Source organism: Canis lupus, chromosome 27 (assembly GCF_048164855.1).
Source record: "Canis lupus baileyi chromosome 27, mCanLup2.hap1, whole genome shotgun sequence".
In the NCBI taxonomy this organism is placed as follows: Eukaryota; Metazoa; Chordata; class Mammalia; order Carnivora; family Canidae; genus Canis; species Canis lupus.
This window is the reverse complement of record NC_132864.1, coordinates 13292564-13305874: the sequence shown is the minus strand read 5'-3', so window position 1 is coordinate 13305874 and position 13311 is coordinate 13292564. Positions and strand designations below refer to the sequence as shown.

General features: G+C 39.9%; 1 protein-coding gene across 8 annotated transcripts in view; it reads left to right on the top strand.

The window, feature by feature from the left end:
- The window catches only part of KNTC1 (kinetochore associated 1), a 90338-nt gene that overhangs the window by 69010 nt on the left and 8017 nt on the right, over positions 1-13311 (top strand). For 7 of the 8 annotated variants that reach the window (XM_072802345.1, XM_072802349.1, XM_072802351.1 and 4 more), the window contains 8 exons: positions 629-724; positions 1095-1151; positions 3397-3451; positions 3540-3603; positions 4581-4710; positions 5827-5916; positions 6381-6526; positions 7330-7420. In XM_072802345.1, the coding sequence (XP_072658446.1) occupies positions 629-724; positions 1095-1151; positions 3397-3451; positions 3540-3603; positions 4581-4710; positions 5827-5916; positions 6381-6526; positions 7330-7420 (729 nt within the window). Of the gene's footprint in view, positions 1-628; positions 725-1094; positions 1152-3396; positions 3452-3539; positions 3604-4580; positions 4711-5826; positions 5917-6380; positions 6527-7329; positions 7421-9083; positions 9317-13311 lie in introns of those variants that run through there. The other variant, XM_072802347.1, reaches the window with a different exon arrangement.

Here is a 13311-nt window from a genome sequence, read left to right as displayed (position 1 = left end):
CAGCAAGAGGACACTTCTATAATCCCTTCCTAGAGCCTGTGTGTCCTCATCCGGGTGGGGAGAAGAGGCTGTCCCTATGCCAGGAGGGGTGTTGGTTCTCTTCCTTCTCACTGACTGTGGGAATTCAGTCTCTGAGGCAGTTGAAACCTAGGGCATAAAGATTATGGGGCCAAAAGGCAAACCATTCTTGGGTAGAAAGAAGACAGCGGGGAAAGTCCAAAATGCTGTTTGAATTCATTTCAGCAAGAAGAATTTTTTTCCTTGATTTATTAGAGAGATAGGGGGCTTTACTGAAATCAGGAAATAGACGCACCTAGATTATGAGTGTATTTTGTGTGTTAGCTGCCTACCTTTTCTTTTTTTTTTAAGATTTATTTATTTATTCATTCAGAGAGAGCAAAGAGAGAGGCAGAGACACAGGCAGAGGGAGAAGCAGGCTCCATGCAGGAAGCCCGATGTGGGACTCGATCCAGGTCTCCAGGATCACACCCCAGGCTGCAGGCAGCGCTAAACCGCTGTGCCACCGGGGCTGCCCTGCCTACCTTTTCTATGGGTGGTTTCATTTCCTGGTATTTTGAAGCAGTATGATTTTGTTTTGTTTTGTTTTGTTTTTTTCTTTTCTCTTCAGGCAGTCAGATTGGTGACTGAGCTTTGCTTAGAATACAAAATCTATGACCTGCAGCTTTGGAATGGACTCTTGCAAAAGCTCCTTGGCTTCAATATGGTAAGACTCCATGCCCTGGGCTGAGGGTTCTGTAAAAGCTCTTGCAGAGCAACTCTTCAGCATTCTGCACATACTTGTGATTGAACAGCTGTATGCTGCAAACATTCACTCTCCTTGGGTTTGTGCCAAACTTAACTTGGTGTTGGACCAGAGAAAGTGCTAACTCAAAAATGACATAAATTTTGCTGGAAAGAAATGGAAGCTTCCCTGACCCTTTTTGATATTTGTGATTTAGTAAGTGAGCTTCCCTGATCGTTCTCATGGCAAATACATTTTACTGATACTTCTTTTGAAAATTGAAGAATCTGCTATTTCATGTTTAAGTTTTCCATTTTGGTAATTTCCAAACTGTATTTTATTTTTTTCACAGATTCCTTATCTAAGGAAAGTTTTAACCTCCATCTCTAGTATCCATTCTTTATGGCAGGTATGTAGTTTCCCAAAGTAAATTTTGTAGAATTTAATCTTTAGGATCGCCTGGGTGGCTTGGTCGGTTAAGTATGGACTCTTGATTTTGGCTCAGATCTTGATCTCAGGGTGGTGGGTTGGAGCCTCTCATCAGGCTCTGTGCTCAGCAGAGAGTCTGCTTGAGTGCGATTCTCTCTCTTTCCCTCTGCCCCTCCCCCTGCTCACACACACTCATGCTCTTGCTCTCTCACTTTCTCGCTCTTCGCGCTCTCTCTTTCTCTCTCTCAAATAAATAAATAAATCTTTAACAACAACAAAAATAATTTAATATTAATACTCAGTGGACTTGTGGCACCCGGGTGCATTAGGTAAAGTAACTGGTTCCTCGGTAAAGAACGGAATCGATGTCCCATTAAGGTGGTGTCGGGACCAGTACTTCGCTCAGAGGTCACCTCTCAGAGGAGGACCTCACCAGTCCCAGCCCTCCAGGCCTCTGGAGCCACACCCTCATGTCTGCTCTCCAGACCCTGGTTCTACAGTAACACCTGTCTCAGTGTAATTTGGCTGCCCCTCCTGGACTTGGAAGATATTTAAATCAGACACCATGTCATACTAATCTTTTCTAAATTTCACAAGTTGTGTACCACATAATCATCACTATGTATAATGATGTATAATGTGGAAATAAGTAATCTATTCTTAGCTTAATACATTAGAACAGTATAGAAATATATTGAGTAAAACATGAAAATTCTCCTTTACCATTTCCCATCAAAATTATCTCCCCAGGGGGGGAAAAATTATCTCCCCAGAAATAGCTACTATTTACACAATCTTATGTTTTCTTCTAGAACTCTCCTATTATATAGGTATGTGTCTGTGTGTCTGTGGGTGTATATACATTTTTGTACATATAAATGCAGTGACATTCTAGATAAAATTTTTTTTCCCATATAACCTTGGTGCCTCGGAGACTGTTTCACAGAACACATAGAGATCTATTTTCTTTTTTTTAATTGAGATACAATTCCCATGTAAAATGTACACTTTTAAAGCATAAAGTTAAGGGGTGCCTGGTTGGATCAATCCATGGAGCATGTGACTCTTGATCTTGGGGTCGTGAGTTCAAGCCCCACATTGAGGGTAGAGATTACTAAAAAAATAAATAAACTCTCAAAAATAAAGAAATAAAAATTGTACAATTAAGTGGCTTTTAGTATATTCATAATGTTGCTCAACCATCACCGTTCTCTAATTCTAGAACGTTTTTTTCACCCTGAAAGTATGCCCCAGATCCATTAGCAGTCACTCCCTATTCCTTCCTCTTCCAGCCCCTGGAAGTGTCTATGCTGGATATGTTGTATCAGTGGAATCATGCAGTATGTGGCCTTTTGTGCTCCCTTCACTCAGCATCATGTTTTCAAGGTTTATCTGTGTGGTCACACGTTTCATGGTTTCATCCCTTTTTTCTAAACTAATGTTCACGGTATGGACAGACTCACATTTTATTTATCTATTCATCAGTTGATGGGTTTTTGGGTTATTATAAATAATGCTGTTCCACGAACATTTATGTACAAGTTTTTATGTGGATGTATGTTTTTGTTTCTCTTCAGCATATCCTTACGAGTGGGATTGTTGGATCTTAAGAGACCTGTATATTTAATGCTCTTAGCACCTCATTAGTTTTAACTCTTAATTTTTCTCTATAATAAGGAGTAAAATGTATTAAGTCATTTTACCCCTCCCCTATGAGTGGAAATTGATGTTGTTGCCTTATTCATTTTTTGAAATCCTTTCTCTTACATGCTTGTGCCTTTCCTGTGGCTCTTACACAATGTCTGGCACACAGCAGTCTAAGTTTTGTTTTCTAAGTTGGTTCTGACACTTCTTTTCCTCAAATGAAACAATAACGAATCAGCCAAGATTCGTTAAGATCAAGATAAGATCTTGAACCATACGCTTATGAAGAAAATCATCCAAGGGCACCTGGCTGCCTCAGTCAGTAGAACATTTGACTCTTGATCTCAGGATCATGAATTTGAGACTCACACTGGGTGTAGAGTTTACTTTGGAAAAAAAAAAAAAAGAAAGAAAGAATACTATCCTAAAATCTAACCATCTCGAACAGAGAGATACCAATTTATGATTTTGGTCTTAGCATCCAGAACACAACCTCTCAGTATAGTTAGTTCTGCGACTGCAGAACCTAGAGAGTTAGTGATACCCCAGGCTTGAATCCCATTGTGTTTTTGTTTCCCCAGGTTCCCTACTTCAGCAAAGCTTGGCAGCGTGTGGTTCAGATACCCCTACTTTCAGGTATTTTTCTCTCCCCTGAAACATTGACAGTAGCATTTTATAACTCTATACGTGGGAGTATGTGCACATTACTGTTGTTTATTTTCAGCATCTTGTCCTCTGAGTCCCAGTCAGTTATCAGATTGCTGTGAGAGTCTCGTCGCTATTCTAGAGTAAGTAAGATACTTGTTTTCCTACCCCCAAAAGTCCTCTGTGTTGCTTATAAAATTCATTTCTAATTAACCTCTCTTTCCGGGCAGCCCCGGTGGCGCAGCGGTTTGGTGCCACCTGCAGCCCAGGGCGTGATCCTGGAGACCCTGGATCGAGTCCCACGTCGGGCTCTCTGCATGGAGCCTGCTTCTACCTCTGCCTGTGTCTCTGCCCGCCCCCCCCTCTCTCTCTGAATAAATAAATAAAAAATCTTAAAAAAAAAACAAAACAAAACAAAAAAACAAAAAAACCCCTCTCTTTCCAATAATTCATTCTGGGGAAGTTAAGCACACCGCTTGCTTTTTTTTTTTTTTTTTTTTTTTAAGATTTTATTTATTTATTCATCAGAGAGAGAGAGAGAGAGAGAGAGGCGGAGAGACACAGTCAGAGAGAGAACCAGGCTCCATGCAGGGGGCCTGATGTGGGACTCAATCCCAGGTCCCCAGAATCATACCCTGGGCCAAAGGTGGCGCTAAACCACTGAGCCACCTGGGCTGCCCAGTCACTTGCTTTTAAGATAGACGGTCTTCTATTTTTACCATGTCTACTTTCCATATGCAGTGCAGCTAATAAACTCATGGTCAGTGAGCATTCTCTAAAATTAGTTTTAATGTATGTACACAGTACTTTTACAACTACCCTAAATTATGCAGTGTTACCTCATAAGTTTTGAGTCTTCTGAGAACACTCAGAAGACATGTATCTTTAGGCATGTGTGGGCTTTCAGACATAATCACAGCAGCAACCAGTACTCTGTGTTCCAGTAGGCAGGTTATTTTATTCCACGAAGAATGCAGTGAAAGACTCAAGTTACTCATTACTAAGCATATGTTATGCCCCAGCACTTCAATGTTTAAAATCTTTGAAAGCAGAGTCAGGTAGCAAATTAATTCATAAATTAATTTGATTGGTATTAACAAATTCATGTGCTCTCTTGAAGATGTCCAGTTTCAGATGATCTCGACATGATTGGAGTAGCCAGGCAGTATGTCCAGTTAGAGCTTCCAGCTTTTGCACTAGCCTGTCTAATGCTCATGCCCCACTCGGAAAAAAGACACCAGCAAATTAAGGTATCTCGCAAATTATTCCTCTGGGGCTGCCAAAGAAACAGAAAGTCTCATGCTGTATGTCCCCTGCAAAAGTGTTGCATTTTCTTTTTACCAGACCTGTGAAGCATGAGTGCATCAGTGTGATTGGGGTGGGAGATTTGTATGCAGGTTTAGCAGGCGATAACCCTGAAAGATAGATCAAGATCCATCTGAGGGATGCCTTCAGAGGGATTTGGACCTTTATCGGGTACAGGTGGGGAGGGCAATCACTTTTCCTGGAAGAGTAAAGTGAATTAACTGCTCAGGAACTGTTTTATAAGGAACAATCCATGGGCTTGATCAGAGGAGAGAGGAGGCAAGAAGAGATGAGTGAGAAGTTGTTGCACTTGACTGGAGGTGAATCTCACTTGATCCACACACAACAGCAGGGATGTGGATGGGCAGGGAAGGCTTGAGGGGATATGTCCCTAGAGTAGGATGGTGGCAGTGAGAATGAACTGGATGGAGCAGCTTGACTTAGTGATTGGATGTGAGAGATAAGAGAGAAGGTTTTGTATGTGGGTGTCTGACAAAAGGAGCCATGAGCAGTTTGAGGACAGAACTTTAAAAAATAACTCATTCCCTTTACAACACAGACAAATAGAACAAAGCACTTGGGAATGTTTTGCAGTATTTCCCCAAAGGTAGATAAGCCAGTAGATAGAGAACTATATAAATAAACACACTTTTTTTTTTTTTTTAATCTGTCGTTTTGTCTGTTCATTGCATTTTTTCACAGCCATCTGTGCTTGTCTTTGACTTGGGGTTTGTTCGTTTGTTTGTTTGTTTGTTTGTTTGTTTTTACTATTCATAAACTCATCCGTTGATGCTTTTCAAAATTTCAGTATTTAAATAGATTCCTTTTGGCACCTAGGATGACAAAATGCTTGTCAAACAGCTCTTACTATTACAATAGGTATTTGTAAAATGTCTCCTTCCTTATTTCCATAATTTTTTGTTATATGATAGAGGTGGGCTTTTTTTCCTATAATAGAAATTCCTAAAGATATTCCAAATTTAAAAATGAAAACCTTTCAGATTTGACAGAATAGTAATAATACTTTCCCATTAACTGTGTTTTGATTTTTTTTCCTCTAGAATTTTCTGGGGTCATGTAATCCTCAGATCATTTTACAGCAATTAGAAGAGCATATGAATACTGGCCAGTTGGCAGGATTTTCACATCAAGTAAGAGGCATTTTCTTCTTCTTTTCACTATGAAAAATTTGATATTAGAAGGTAATAATTTTTCCGAAATCAAAATTAAGCTGAAAACTACTATCTCTGCTTGGTAATATATAAAATCATTTTGCTTTTAGTAAACCTTAATAAATTTTTTAAAAGACAGAGACATCATCTCTCTTATTTGCCGCCATGCTCAGTGGAAAATCTATAGCCTTAAATGCTTGTTGTAAGTAGATCTTCCTCATAAAAAGTCCCAGAGTGCTTAACAGTAATTACTTATTGATTTAATCTGTTACTAAAATGGGCCAAAACATCTCCCCTTCCCCAATCCCTGAAAAAAGAGGCTTAGTCACAATACAATGGTAATTTAACTTGTGATTATAAGAAATTTTGGGGTATTGAATAAGGCCTCGGAATTTTTTCCATTTCAACACATTTTTTATATAAAAATACCTGTTATTCTATAGATCAGAAATCTGATTCTGAATAATATCATAAGTAAGAAAGACTTTGGGATTTTGGCAAAGACAAAATACTTTCAAGTGTTGAAATTGCACATGATGAATACCAACAACATCACAGACCTGGTAAACTATTTGGCAAGCGAGATAAGGTAAGTTAATTAACAAGCTACTAAACAAAAATGCCTTACCATAGAATTTCCTTAAAATTTACCTTTATTTTGGAGGAAAAGATCAAACAGTTGCACAACTATTTGGTTGTAATGAAGGGCTCTGTGTATTAAGTTGTAGCATTATTACACATACCCAGAGGCTAGTTGTATAATTCAGTCCCTTCAAACATGAACTTGGAATCAGACAATCAAGTAAGCTTTCTGAACCCCCAAAATAGGTGATTCACGATCCTACTTTAAAACCTGAATTACAGCTTTATTCCTTAGACACTTGCTCAGAATTGGGGGCTTTTATGTAATATAATTTTTGCTAAACTTGATTGTCTAATTTTCCCACATCCACAAGTTTGGAAGTCAGCTTCTTGGGATAGGGTTGGGATGGATTTAGAAAGTGAAAAGGAGAAGGGAGGAATGGCTAGTACTAAGGAAAGAAAACCTGGTCAGGACAGAAGTCTTTCCTGGGCCATCACCACATTTAGTCTAACTATGCTAGCCACTTGGGATGTGTCCCTTTCTCATTACCATGCCATGCATTTCCTTCTGTTTGTTTACCACTTGTGATCTAACCATAGATCATGTGTTGTTTATAAACATTATTTTTTGAGACATGGTATACACACATATATATGTAGGCGACACATATTTCAAATATGCCGTATGATAAATTTTGACATATATATCCCCCCCCTCCCCCCGTGAAGCCATCACCACAATCAAGATAGCAGACATATTTATCACTTAAAAGAATGTCCTCATGATGCTTTTTCTTTCTGATTCCATAGTTTAGATGAAGCTTCAGTCTTTATAACTGAATATTCAAAGCATCGTGGGAAACCTGTACCACCAGATACCACTCCCTCTGAAATCCTGAAGGTAAAGCTGGCCCACCATTACTTGGGTTCTAACCTGGCACTATTTATATTTTTAGGGTCTTGATATTGAACCAACTTATTCTGGTGTTGTGGAGATAAATGTATTTTTATGTATAAAAATACATAAATGTATTTTGAAATTTTGGTTTTTGTATAAGGGGGTCCTAGACCAGAAATCAAGAGGCCATGGTTCTGCTCTCTGAACAGTGTGGCCTCAGGCCAGTCACTCACTGAGCCTGCATGGAGTTTAATTTTGTAATTTGGACCACATGGTCTCTTGGGTGCTCTACAGCATTATGATTCCTCATAAAATCCTATTTTTCATATTGAAGCAAGTGAGAGACTCCTGGATGGCTCATGGTTAAGCTCTGCTTTTGGCTCAGGGTATGATCCTGGAGTTCATGGATCGAGTCCCACATCAGGCTCCCTGAGGGGAACCTGCTTCTCCCTCTGCCTATGTCTCTGACTCTCTCTCTCTGTGACCTCTCATGAATAAATATATAAAGTCCTTAAAAAAAAGAAGTAGAAAAACTAAATTTCAAAAAGCATTAATTAATGTTGTACTTGGGCATTAATTGATTTTAATTCTTCTCCTTTTTAATTACCAAAAACATATGTTCACTATAGAAAAAATTTTTACAAGAGCCAAAAAGCAACAACCCACAAAACCCTAATCTCTTGAAATCTCACTATCCAGAAATAGGATCACTGTTAACATTTTAGTATACATCCTTCCAAATGTTTTCATGTGTAAAATACACATGTAAACTATTCTTACTTTTATTCTTTTTTTTTTTTTTTTTAAGATTTTATTTATTTATTAGAGACACAGAAAGAGAGAGAAAGAGGGAGCTGAGCCATCCGGGCTGCCCTCTTACTTTTATTCTTAACTAAAATATAAGGTAAAAGTCTGCTTCTTTTTTTTTTTTTTTTTTTTTAAGTAATTTCTATACTCAACGTGGAGCTCAAACTCACAACCCTGAGGCCCAAGAGTCATCTGCTCCACTGAATGAGCCAGCCAGGCACCCCTAATATTTTTTACTTTGATCACGTCTTGGTAGTTTTAGTAAACTTATTAAAGTTACTGTGGAGGCTTTTCCTTCCCTTTGTCCAGATCAGGCATGTTAAAATAAGCCTACATTTTGTTAACTTTCTTTTTTTTTTTTTAATTTTTTTTTTTAAATTATTTATTTATTTATTTATTTATTTATGATAGGCCCACAGTGAGAGAGAGAGAGGCAGAGACACAGGCAGAGGGAGAAGCAGGCTCCATGCACCGGGAGCCCGATGTGGGATTCAATCCCGGGTCTCCAGGATCGCGCCCTGGGCCAAAGGCAGGCGCCAAACCGCTGCGCCACCCAGGGATCCCCATTTTGTTAACTTTCATTAATAACTTCTCTTGTTCACTTCCAGTTTGTTGTGTTCAATGGCATAGGATTACTTTTTTTTTTTTTTAAATAGAGATTATTGATTCAGGATACAAATTTGTGACCCTTAAAATATATCAGTTTTTCTCTAGTCCTATCTTATCTAAATGCCAAATAATTATATATGTAGCAGTTTAGCAATAGTTAAGTCTTAAATTTTATGGTTTATCAGACCATTTTCTATTGAAAAAACTAAGTGACACTAATGAAAATGCTTCTATGTTTCTTCCCATTTAGATGTTTCTTAGTGCATCATAGTAGATCATCCAACCTTTTATAAGAAGAACAGAGGGAAGTCTGGAGTCTACTATTAACTAATCATATTTATTACAGATTCAAAATTGTGCAATTGATGTATTCTAACTTGTCAAATGTTAACCAACAAGTAACAGCTGAAGCATTTAATAGCAGTATGATTATCCCTTAAAGAACTCATGTCTTAAACTAATAAACCTTTTCTTCACCAGTTACTTGCATGACTTACAGAGACTATCTTTTGCACCCCACATAAAGGAAACTATGCAAAAATATTTTGCTCCCCTCATAAGAAAAGCTACTGCTTATATCCTGTATCTTCATTTACAAATAAGAATAGTGTCAATATTTTTAATGTAAGTCTAGCAAATATGTATCTTATGTTTTGCTGCAGAACATATTAATGGCCAGCCAGAAAAATAGAAACCACTCTAGGTATTTCAGGCAGAGAAGGATTGGATGCCAGGAATTGGTTACAAGGGTGTTGAAAGGACTGAAAGGCAAAGGATGGATAGGGGGTTTTGGCTAGAGAGGCAGTAGTGGGAGGGCCTGAGAGCTGGAGGCTGGGGGTGGGGGGAGCTTCGCAACCCTGAGCCTGGGGGAGCCGCTGCCCACAGCAACCCTCAGTCACCCCCAGCAATGGCTGCTGCTACCAGGCCACCCCCAAGAGAGAAAAGAAGCAAGTCTTTGCCTTTTTCAACCTTCTGATTTTCCTGCCAAGGCCAAGAATGACAGAACCAAACCGTAACCCGTGTGGCAGGGGGTCCGGGAGAGGCACCTCCTGGCTGTCAGCCGCTGCAGTACGGAGGCTGGCCTGGGGCGCCCCACCCCGCTGCGCCCCTCCCCCCCAGCGTGCAGAGACCTCCTCACACCTTTCTCCCCCTTGGCAATCTTTTTCTAGGTGTGTGTGTAACTTGAATAAATTGAATTTTATAAAACAGAATGAGTTTCCCTTTGCTTTTCCAGTTAGGAAAAACATTATTTCTATACAGAAAACTCAATGTAGCATTGTAATTAAAAACGTGGGTTTTGGGGGTAAAGCTAGTCTGGATTTGAATCCTGGCTCTGTCCCATACTAGCTGTGTGATCCTGGACAAGTTATATAACTTCTCAAAGCCTTAGTTCCCTTATTTGTAAAACCTCCTAAGGAGGTTTAAATGTTCCTCCCCTTGCTCTGTTCTGATTATTTAGACTACAACATTTTTCAAAAAGCTTTTTCTATATTTGGGATTATTTCCTTGAGATGCATTCCTTGGAACAGGTTGACCAGATCAAAGGGAATGAAGAACAGCTTAAAAGCTCTAGATATGGGTTGCCTGACTATGTGTTTCAAAAGATCTTTTTCACAAATGTCCCTTCCTACCAGCAAGAAGCATGTCTGCTTTACCTCTTCTCCCTAACATGGACCAATCTGACTTTTAAAAACCTTTTGCTAACATGATAGGTGAAAATGGTATCTGACTATTTACATCTGTATTTCTTTGATACTTCTTTAATTGAACCTTAAGAAAACTATCTGTATTTGAAAGCAGAGCCTGGAATTGTCTTCCTGGCCATAAAAAGTGAAAGGAAGGGAAGGGGTCAAATGGTGGCACCAGAAGGTAACAAATATGAAATGACTGCATGCCTGATGGGCTCAAGCTAAACTGAATGATCCTTTTCCCAATCTTAACACTGGTTTCATTGTTTCAAATAAAGTTCTGATAGGCAGGGATACCTGGGTGGCTCAGTGGTTGAGTGTCTGCCTTTGGCTCAGATCATGATCCCGGGGTCCTAGGATCAAGTCTCTGCCTGCTTCTCCCTCTGCCTATGTCTCTGTCTCTCATGAATAAATAAATAAAATCTTTTTTTTTTTAAGATTTTATTTATTTATTCGCGAGAGACACACAGAGAGAGGGGCAGAGACACAGGCAGAGGGGGAAGCAGGCCCCATGCAGGGAGCCCAATGTGGGACTTGATCCCAGGTCTCCAGGATCAGGCCCTGGGCTAAAGGCGGCACTAAACTGCTGAGCCACCTGGGCTGCCCCAAATTCTTTTTTTCTTTTTTTTTTTTTTTTAGAGATTTTATTTATTTATTCATGAGACACTCAGAGAGAGACAGAGACATAGGCAGAGTGAGAAGCAGGCTCCCCACAAGGAGCCCAATGCAGGACTCGATCCCGAGACCCCTGGATCATGCCCTGAACCGAAGGCAGACGCTCAACCACTGAGCAGCCAGGCATCCCAAATAAATCTTAAAAAAAAAAAAAAAAAAAAGTTCTGATAGCCAGAGGGTTAGCTTTAGGTCTGCCAGAGAAGTATTTTTTGAAACACATATATTTAAATTTATTTTCAGTTCATTTGTAGTTCAAATATACAATTAGCTGGGATCCTTGTTCTATTTATTATATTTTTATTAGCCTTGATTATTTTCCACTCTTGTCTCCATACAGCCATTATCCATACTGTTTCTCCTTAAAACAAGCCGGATCTTGTCTATGCCCGCCACACCCTTTTCACTGGCTTCCCCATTTCACTTAGCACAAGACCTAAGTTGCCAACTGAGGCACACAGGCACCTTTGTTCAAAATAGAAACAAACCTCTTTAGGAAGATGAGATGAGTTATAAAAGCTCTCCTCAGGGATGTCTGAGTGGCTCAGTCAGTTAAGCATCCGACTCTTGATATCAGCTCTGGCCTTGATCTCAAGGTAATGAGTTCAAGCCCTGAGTTGGGCTCCCTACTGGGAGTGGAGCCACTTTTTTAAAAAAGGGGCTCTCCTAGTACAGAAAGGCACTCCCTGGGAACAGTTACATTTGTAAAAAGCACTGGATTTAAAAGCTGGATTTCAGGGGCGCTGGGTGGTTCAGTTGGTTAAACATCTGACTTCAGCTCAGGTCAAGATCTCAGAGTTCTGGAATCAAGCCCCGCCTCAGGCTCCCTGCCCAGTGGGGAGTGTACTTGTCCCTCACCCTCAGCCACTCCCCCACTGGTGTGCGTACTCGCTCATGCTCTCTCTCTCTCTCTCTCTTTTTAAAAAAGCTGGATTTCAGGGGATCCCTGGGTGGCTCAGTGGTGAAGCGCCTACCTTCAGTCCAGGGCATGATCCCGGAGTCCCAGAATCGAGTCCCACATCAGGTTCCCTGCATGGAACCTGGTTCTCCCTCTGCCTGTGTCTCTGTCTCTCTCTGTCTCTCATGAATACATAATAAAGTCTTTAATAAATAAATAAATAAATAAATAAATAAATAAATAATAAATAAATAAATAATAAAAAGCTGGATTTCAGTGCCTGTTGTTACCTGCCCATCCATACAGTGGCTTAGAAGGTCCCACCTACCTTTCTAGCCTGTATATCTACCACTTTCTCCTCTCACCAGCCTTCCCCACCAGCCAAACTAAAGTTGCCTCCCCTCCTCCACCCCAGTCACTGGCTATGGCATTAACATATTTACTTCCTTCTCTTTGTGTGTGTGTGTGTGTGTGTGTGTGTGTGTGTTTTGTATTTACTTCCTTCTCAATGCAATCCAGTTATCATGGTTGATCTGGTTTTTTTATTTTTCTTGGTTGATCTGTTTATTGATGGTCTCACTACTCATTATGTTGACCCCAAACCCTAGAACAGAGTCTCATAAAAAAGATGTAATAAGGGATCCCTGGGTGGCGCAGCGGTTTAGCGCCTGCCTTTGGCCCAGGGCGCGATCCTGGAGACCCGGGATCGAATCCCACGTTGGGCTCCCGGTGCATAGAGCCTGCTTCTCTGCCTATGTCTCTGCCTCTCTCTCTCTCTCTGTGACTATCATAAATAAATAAAAATTAAAAAAAAAAGATGTAATAAATATGTTATGAAATAAATTAGCTATCCATTTTCAGGGTAAAATTCCTTCCATGAATGTGTCATGATCATGTGAACACGTGACAGCACCTCATTACATAGAAAGGGGGAAGTCAACAACTTCTAAATAAGTAAAGGCACTACTATATTTAATTCTCATGACTCATGCCCATTCTTTCATCATCTCTTGCTGTGAATGAGTTGGCTAAATTTTCGTTACTTTCACTACTTGGAGTAAAGAATTTTATTAGTGAAGTGTCCTCCCTTCATTCTCTTCTGGATAGAAATCCTGGCCTGGCAAAACATAAGATATTCAGTCTTCTTTCTACTGTCTCTTCTGGGGCCCAAAGATTCAGAACCTGTTGGCAGTGTTTATGTTAACACATTGCATCCCTTG